The 9697-nt window shown below is 30.1% G+C and overlaps 1 protein-coding gene across 1 annotated transcript; it reads right to left on the bottom strand.

Annotated features, from left to right (window-relative positions):
* Nucleotides 1–5522: 5522 nt before the first annotated feature.
* Nucleotides 5523–6954, bottom strand: LOC150036555 (uncharacterized). The gene has a single exon (XM_090312577.1). It carries the CDS (start codon nucleotides 6716–6718, stop codon nucleotides 5738–5740), a length of 981 nt encoding a protein of 326 aa, XP_090168703.1. The 5' UTR covers nucleotides 6719–6954; the 3' UTR covers nucleotides 5523–5737.
* Nucleotides 6955–9697: the final 2743 nt, after the last annotated feature.

The raw sequence follows: 9697 nt of genomic DNA, 5'->3' as shown, positions 1-9697 counted from the left end.
AGAGTTTAGTCAGTATCGTTGGAGCTTCAAGCCATAGGTCCATAAGGTCCCCTTGGTAGCTTTGATACAAGTTGAGAGTCAGTTTTTGGGTTAGTTTGAAATGTTCAAATTGACAAGAGGGAGTTCGATTATATATATATATATATGATATAATTGAACTAGTTAATTATATATGATATAATTAACTTTATGTATAAGATATATTAATTTGGAGGAAATTGGATATAAATATGATTTATATCTAGTTGAGGAAAAATACTATGATTAATATATGATATTAATTTATAAGTTATGAATATGATGTGATCATATTCATTGTCTATTAATTGGATAGTTAAAAGGGTAATGGGACGACGTCTCTTCTGTTTTAATAATGGATGAGTAAGTTGAAAGATCACTTTGAGACGCATAAATAGCTCACGGTGTGTGAAGCATGGTATGCGCGGACATTGTGTTGAAGTGTGTCATCGCTTAAAAAATTTGTGCCTAAACGATTGCTTACCTATACGATAGTGCTAAGCGATCGCTTAACAATTACACCCGCGCGCGCTATTTACAAAACGATTGTTTACTTTTTTCTAAGCGATCGTTTAGCACCCGATATTTACTAAACGGACGTATAGACAATCGCTTAGTTTTTTTCTACACGATCACTTACCTTTTCCTACACGATCATTTAGAAGATCGCTTACCTTTTTCCTACACGATCGTATACTTCACCTAAATGATCAAGCATTTTGTCTATATGATAGACGAGCCTATCTCCCACTTACTTGATCGTTGTATACGATCTCTCTTCCTCCTTCCCTCTATCAAATCCAAACAAAGCCAACCCTTTGAATTCTCACTCAAAGAATACCGAGGGTTCTGATTGGTGGTGTCATATATGTTTCCTTCTTTTCGTATGGACACTGTTCGAGGTAGATGATTGGGTTTTGTTGAGCAATAGCTTACCATCTCAGCAAAAGCGAGATTTGCTGTGAAGAATAAGTCTTCAACTGGTATGATCTCTCGATCTCTTATTTACTGTTCTTTTGAGCATGTCAATATTTTAGCATTATGAATACATTTTAGTATGTTTGAATGTATATGTGGAAATTTTGTCACAATGAATTGGAAAGATCCGCTTCCGCTCGTAGGTATTATTGAATAAGAATTCCTTCAGCTCTTGGTTCGTGTTGAGGGGATGGGCAACGGAGAGACGAAGAGTTTCAGACGATACGTGGCGGAAGAAGGATGATGGTTTCAAATGACCCTCGGCGACGATGGTGTCTCACGACGACGGTGGTTCGTAGAGGAAGAGGGTTTCATTTTTTTAGGGATGAGGGTTTCAATCGAAGAGTTTCGTATAATGTGTTGATAAGGAGATATAGTAGAGATAAATAATATTACATTAAACAATACATTCTTTAATAATTTAATTAATTTAATGAAAATTAGTAAGTGTCATGAATTTTGTGACAGAAAAAATTTGTCATGGAAACCTGCTATCCAAAAATTAGCTTTTTTTCAGTCACAAATGTGATTTTTGGACTTTTATGACATTTATTCTTCCTTTTCAATTTGGATATAGAGATGTATTATAGTAGCCAATTTTTGTTGTAGTGAAATCTCATAATTATTTTTTTAAGGGAGAATAATATATTGACGATTCTATTGATCGCCTACCAAGTAGCCGCAGCCATCTATTTGATTAACGCCTTTTACCAATTAAGATAAAAATACTTCCAACACTTTAAATTGCCGACGGTAACAAATTGTAAAACAGATTAAAGCTTCTTAACCCATGAAAACATAATTATGCGCACATAAAAATAAAAGATGTACAACAAATCATCAATGAAAAATCATGTATTTTCAACTTCACAAGTAAGTTATAACTTTGTAATTATACAATATTAAAATAATAAACCTCAAGATCTTGGAACTAAATGATTTTCACAAATAATACAAGTTAAAATAACATACTTTGATCCATGATGATGGTCTTCTAAGAGATTGTACTTTTCTCTCTTGACCTTCTTTTAGAACTTAATTAAGTTTCTTGATGGGAGAAAATAACTACTTAATGAGGTACAGAGAGGACCAATCCCTAGGGTTGGGTTTTATCTCTTTATAGACATCTCTCAAAGTATTTAATTAAGCAATTATCTTTCATTTAATTGGCCCAATAAAATAATAGATCTAAAAGATAAAATAACAAATAATATACGTGGGTCACATTTTAATTGTACAAATTCATGGTAGTTGAGCTATATCAAATACCCATATTTATTAATATAATGTCTTAATAAGTTGAAGTATGTTTAGGTTGATTTTATTAATTTTCTTTTCTAAATGGTTGATTTTATTAATATTTTTTTTTCCTAAATGGTTATCATATTAGAAAAATGAAAGGAAGAGAAAAATTGGGAGCAAGGACAATGGTGATTAAGAGAAGAAATTAAAGCCAAATTAAAAGGGATAATCATTATGTGTGGTCGTAATGGGAGTGGGCATAATCATAATCCATGCCTCATAATTTCCTCCAAAAGCCTTTTTTTAATCCATTCTTTTTCTTGATTTACTTTCACCCCCTTAACTTAATCAATCATGAAATAATTTATTTGTTAAAACCATCGATATCATGAAATGTAACATTAAAATATTCTTACCTTTGCAAAAATATTAAAAATAATAACAATTTTTTTATTAACCATATATGTTACAACTTAATGAGTTAAATATGATTATCTTGGTTATTTTTTATTACTCTAGTTTGAATATTCGAATCAAGGAAAAAAAAAGGTTCATAGAGTGCAAATATTTTACCTAACCTTCAATTCTAGAAATTTAAGGAGATAGATAAAAATAAACTTTATTTTTTAAAACAAATAAAGAAATTTTAAACCCAATTTTAAAAAATAATTAAATTCTACACTATATCATATTAAAATACAAGTTTAGTTTTAGAGTTTTGAATTTTGTGTCTAAAAATTTCAATTATCTATAATAGATTCATAAATTTTAAAATAATTTTAAAAATTTAGAAATTAAATTTATAATTTTAAAAATACGAAATTAAATAGATACTAATTTCAAAATTCAAATCAATGACAAATTTTGTAATTTACTCAAAATATTATTACTCTAAGAACATTATTCTTTTGGCAACCTTCGTCCTTATTTATTATAAGTTAATAATTATCATTTTTTAGTACAATATATATTTGAAACAAAAAAAGAAGAATCAATTGCAAATTATGATTTTTTTTCGATTTTCTGCAAATTATAAATTTATAATTAAAATCCTTAAAAAATGGTTTATGATTTACCATAAAAACAAAAAAAGACTTTTCATTTTAGCGGTGTTTTTTTTTTTTTTCTTTTTTTGGTTTAAGTGAAGCTGTCAAATCAAATCTAGTCAATTATTGGTAGAAAATATTTATGTTCAGTAAAAATATAACATTAGTAAAAGAAGTCATGAGTTATGATTACTAGTATTTTTATTTATAATATTAAATAAATAAAAAAAATTCTAATCTGCACTGTAGTCATCATTAATACACAACATATTGTTATTTGCAACCCATCATTCATTTTCTAACTCCAAATCATTTTTTTTCCTTTCTTTTATACAAGAAATCATTCCAAACTTTTAATCTCTTGGTTGAAAATATATATCTTATACCTGAATTATATTTAGACTAGTTAAAGTTGTACTTTATATATATAAAAGAGTCAATTAGAACCAATTAAATAGATTAAGTATCAATTACTTCCTTCCCTTGAGGCTAAGGTTCGATTCTAGGGTTGGTAACGGGACGGGTCGGGACCAGGGAGCACTCCCCGTCCCCGTGAAGATTTATAATCATCGTTCCCACCCCATTCCCCATTTTAAGAGGTCGGGGTCGAAAAATTCTTGTTCGGAGATCAGATCCCTGTGGGAAAAAGTTGTCCATGTATATTTTTATTTTTAATTATTTATTTATTTAAAATCAATTTAATTTTGATATTTATATCTAAATTTAAATATTTAATATAACAAAGTAGGATTATTATTATTTTATTTATTTAACTTAATAATTAAAAACAATTTAGATTTAATAAAAAAAATTAAGACAATTATATTATGAAATAAATTTAAAAAATGGGAAAAAAAGTTAAAAGAATGCTATTGTTATATATATATATATATATAAATTATTAAAAAAATATTCGGGGTGGAGATGGGGTCGAGGACGAGGTGGGGATACCGTCCCCGTCCCCGTCCCCGTCCCCGCTCCGTCCTCAATCAAAGACCCATTTTTTGTCTCTAGTTTAACCCCATCTCCGATCAAATCGGATCGATCGGGATGATCTGACCCATGAGAATTTTTGCCAACCCTATGTGATTCCTTGTCCTCATAAGTCATAATTATTATATTAAAAAGAATATGAATTATCTTTCTAAATATTGGTGGTTGGATTTTTCACTCTCACTATCATTATAAAAAAGAATGAAGGGAAAAAGAAAATCCCCTCAAGCGTGAGTTAATTTTTAACTCAAAGCTTCTAAAATTTGGACTCACATATGAATTTAGGCTTTGTTTCAATCACTTACACATTTTAGCAAAAATCTATATAAAAGTACTTTAAGTACGTGTTTAAGAGTAATTTTGAAATTATTAAAATAATTTTTGTTGTATTTCAAATCATTCCAAAACACACATTTGGTTACTCAAAATCAATTCAAGGTTTAAATTTACACTTTGAAATGCATTTACTCAAAATTAATTCAATATTTAATTTTACACTTTCAAATACATTTTCCAATTTGAATGATTAAAAACATTTTTCGATGCTTTTCAAAATGAGAAAAGTGATTTTAGTCCTTTTAGAATCACTCTCAAACATGGTATAAAACTCATTGATCGATATGAACAAAATTTAAAGTTATAAAATAAATCTATGCATAAAATCAACTATTATATAAATATCTTAAAATCCACCAATTTTAGCAATAACAAAAAGTCATCGACATCTATTACCGTACTAAATGTCGATGATATTAAAGTCTAGAACACAATGGATGAAATTGGGAATTTAGAATAAAAGTAGCCACTTGTTGTCAATGGTAAAGATTGAATTCTCTTCTTTAAAGTAAAAAGAAAAAGTTGAAAGGACAAAAAAGAAAAACAATAGAAATTTGAGTAATATTAATAATAAAAAAAAATACTAAGATTCATTTGGAGCTATTTTCATCTTTTATCATTTATTGATTGTGTAATGTTGATGTATGTGAAGTCTATTTAAATATTATTCGAATGAGGGTAGATTAATTTAAATGAAAGACAGAGATCTAGATTCCACAATGCCGAAATGCCAATTCCCATCCAGCTAGTTTTGATACCAAATTTCCATAACAAAAGCAACAAAGAAAAATTGATCAAATTTATGTCATTGTCAGAGCTTAAAATCATCGAAATTTTCAAGTTAAAATTTGAGGGATGCCTAATTTTGATTCTAAAATAATAATAATAATAATAATAATACACATAAAATTTCACAAACCCACAAATTTCAAAATTTCACTGTACATCATATTCATATTCATCTACTACAAATTCAAGGAAAATAAACAAAACCCAGATTAGATTATGAAAAAATCTCATCTGGGTTTTCCCATTTCTTGGAAGAAATTTCATCTCTTAACAAACATGGAAAAACAGAGGAAACAGAAACACAGAGTTTTTCTTATTCATTTCTTCAATCTTCATCATCTCTTCCAGCTTCGACTTCTCAGCAATGGATCATCACTACATTTACTGGTACTTGATCCACTCACAACCCATGTTTCTTTAGCAATGTCTGATGAAAGTTTGTAAAAATCAGCATCATAATCCATTACCATCAAGCTTTTCTTCTTCTTTGCAACCACCACCTCTTTCTCTTCCTCCATTAACAATTGCAAGCTGATTTTCGATTCTTTTTCTTTTTCTTCTTCTTCTTCTTCTTCTTCCTCTTCTTCTTCTTGTGTTGGTTTCCGTAACAGAGAATTTGGGGCTGATCTGCAACGCATCAGTAACAGAGCATTTGGAGGCGGAACGGAAACAGAGGAAGGCTGGAACTCGTGTGAAGAAACGACGTCGTTGTTTATGGGCTTGGTTTCTTCTTCCTGTAGAACCATGAACCATTCCGAGAACATTGTTCTTCCTCTTCTCGAAGAATCTTCAATGGGTTCTTGATCGGATTCCGATTCCGATTCGGGTTCGGCTTCGAATTCTTCTTCTTCTTCTTCATCCTCTGTTGTAGTGTCGGATTGAGGGAAGCCTCTGAAACAACGGAAATCAAAACGAAAGCCTCGTAAACACGAGAGGAAATTAACAATTTCTCTCTTGAAACCGAGAGCATTTTGATTTAGTTTCTTTTTGTTGTGAATTCTCTCAATCTCTTCCATAACCGATTGCCAATTCTTGGTGGATCGATGAGTGTGGGGTCTGATTTTGATCTGGCCGGCGCACGTGACCTTCGGCGACGTGGGTTCCGATGACATTTCCTTAGCCCATGGAAGAGGACTTGGTTGAGAATGCGACGGTTGAGCTTTCCTGTGGTGGGGGCGGCGGTGGGGTTCCGCCGGAGCTCTGGCCGGACTTGGGAGAAGAGTGAGATGAGCACGTGCCGGAAAACAGACGAGAAGGTCGGCCGGTGGAGCAGTGGGTTTTGGTTTGGAGTGATTTCTTCTTTTCATGGATCTCATAATTTCTGGTTTCTGTTGATGAGTGAATGCTGAATTGAATGAATTTGGGTTTAAGGGAGTTTTGAGTTTTAAAAGAAAACAGAGGAAAAAGAAGGGAAATATTAAAGAACAGCTTGCCTCACTTTTTTAGCCTTTAGTTTATGGGTTTCTTCTTTTATCATCATATCTCTCTTCTTTCTTTCTTTATTTAATTTCTTAAACCCATCTTTACTTCTTTATCCCTTTTTTATCTTTCTCTAGTGGAGTCTTACAATGTGCTTAATTTCTTATTCATTATTCTTTTTTTTTTTTTCCTATTCTTTTTTTTTTCCTATTCTTTTCAAATAGTTGGACTAGACCGAACATTTTGAAAGAATCGGTATTCAACTTTTCTAATCGTAAATATGATTTTTTAACCAATTGAGTGTTAGATTATAATTGACGATAATAAACTAGAAGTGTTGGAGTGTTACTACAATATTCATTGTGTATACGTGATTTCTTTTAGATTTTGACTAAATAAATTGAATATATATTACTCTTTACTAGCACAATAGAGATAGCTCATGAGTTTTAATCCATGGAGGAAAATAGTGACAAAAAGGTAAAAAGATATAAGGATTAATTAAAAGGGAAGAAAATTCCTGAACTTTCATCTTAATTTTAAGAAATACTCATATTCTTTAAAAAAATTTGTAATATTATTATGATATTTCATTAATGTTTTAAAACTATTTTTGTAGCAGAAATTCGCCGTTGGACATAAATTAGGATTTGAAACGATGTAACAATGATATAGAATGACAATTGTGACCCGTATACCGCGCGTCGTGCTAGATCGTGCACTTGTTTTAGGTATACTAGTTAAATGCCAAAATGCTAATAGATTTATATTATAAAAGTTGGAAGTGACTATAAAACCATTAAAATCATTATGAAATATGCGTTCAAAATCATTGATTATATGAAAACTATATTAAAAGTGTAAAATTAAACATTAGATTAATTTTAAGTGATTTAGTCTTATTTCAAAGTGATATTGAATATGACAAAAGTGATTTTAGATTTGAAATATTTATAAAAGATAAGACTAATATGGCTGATTTTTTAAAAACAATAAAAAGCAAACTTCAGGATATTTTTGTAATTTAATATAAATACAAAATAAAAAGAAATAAAATGGTATATATAAAAATATTTTATTAGAACTGAAAAGAATGGAAAAAGTGAAAGGAAGCCCCCCACGAATAATGTTTCATGATCCAATAATTGTATCAACTAGTTTGGGTTTAGGGTATGGGTATGCCACAATATGTACTCATTCATCCCCCTCTTCCTAAGGGTTTAATCATCAATAATCACATTATTATATTCTTATTCTTAATACCAAAAGGGATGAAATCTACTTCTTTATACTACAAAATATTTCTAAGAACTCTAATGGGATGACTTGAAGAAAAGCTAAAGATTTCTATGCACTTAAAATTAAATTCAAAATGATGAGTAAGGTCAATTATTACTAAAATAACAATTATAAGAAAAAAGAATTAAGAAAATACTTAGTTAAAAAAAAAAAAAAAAAAAAAAAAAAAAAAGTAAGTTTCAAACAATCCCAAAGATTCTTTAAAAGCAAGAAAAAAGAACTTGGGAGAAAAGCAAGAGTGGTTGCAATTGAAACTATATTATGTTATAAATAAAAAAAAAATTAGGAGATTTGAACCTACCACTCATAAACAATGTTGGTATATGATTAATTAGAATGTACCAAAGTCAACGAAGCCTAAACTTTAGGGTTTGAAAAAATAGAGGGTTCCAATTTGGGTGGACCAAAGAAGGAAAGAGGGGAATTTGGTTTCATATTAGGTTAAAAACATTGTGCTAAACAAAGTTGAGAATTAATCCTTTTCTTCTTCATATGCTTCCTCCCCTAGATTTTGAGACTCAAACATATATAAAAGTTGGAAGCTAAAATTTTGTTTGTTGTGGGTAGGATTCTAGACCCAACGAACGTCCTTTGAGTCAAGATTCCCTAAAACACACAACATGAAGAAATAAATGATGGACATCTTTGTAAAGCTTTTCAAGAAGTCGAGTAGAGAAGCAATGACATTCACATAGTCGAGACGTGTACATAATCTTACTTTTTTTTATTGTCCCTACATGTACGACATTCACGTTATGACGAAGAGACATCTCATCGTATTAAAGAAATATACAATAATGTCCTAACTTAACTTGATACGATTATGACTTAATTGTTGAATCACTAAGCTGACATCGGAATGTATTGGACATAGTACCATACCAACGTCGATCTTAAGAAATTATATACTTGAGTCACTAAACTGACGTCTAACTATATGCTATATCAATCCGAATCTTGCATCAACAGTATTATTTCTCACCATAAATATTTTTGGCTGTGTAGGTTAATACAAGAAAAAGAAGCCTAACGCAGTTGAAATGAAATGACATCAAAGAAAAATGGACAAACCTAACAACCATGCATTAATACTTATTTTTTTGAGGGGCCTTGCCCTTTCGCCAAGTGTAACATATATTTTATTATCTTTTCCCTTCTTTTTACATTCTCTAGTTTTTCTTAAATTATTTATTTTTTATAGTTCTGAAAATTTTAATCGTTATAACTTACACATTTTAATTTTGATTCCGAAGTTTTTACAATTCAACTTATCAACACTTTGAGATCAAATATTTGATTTCCTTTCGGGGTGTTCAAAAATACGATGATCCGAAAAATTTGATCAACCGAACCCAATCCATAAGATTTTGATTGGCTCATAAACTCGTTTAGATTGAGTTGGATTGAAATAAATGAAAATTTTATGAGTTGGGTTGGTTCGTGATTCATCTAAAACAACCTAATCCAATCCTAAAACAACTCAACCCAATCCAATCCGATCTAACTCAAACTTATCATTAATTGTAAAAAGTATATGTCCTTTACTTATGATACAATTATATATACATATATTTATT

Source organism: Benincasa hispida, chromosome 4 (genome assembly GCF_027475165.1).
Source record: "Benincasa hispida cultivar pf3 chromosome 4, pf3_genome.v1.1, whole genome shotgun sequence".
Lineage (NCBI taxonomy): Eukaryota > Viridiplantae > Streptophyta > Magnoliopsida > Cucurbitales > Cucurbitaceae > Benincasa > Benincasa hispida.
Note: the sequence above shows the minus strand (reverse complement) of the source record. Positions and strands in the feature narration are given on the sequence as shown.

Bases quoted from the DNA above. Each gene is read 5' to 3' on its own strand.
- LOC150036555 (XM_090312577.1), bottom strand. From the start codon at position 6,718: ATGAGATCCATGAAAAGAAGAAATCACTCCAAACCAAAACCCACTGCT.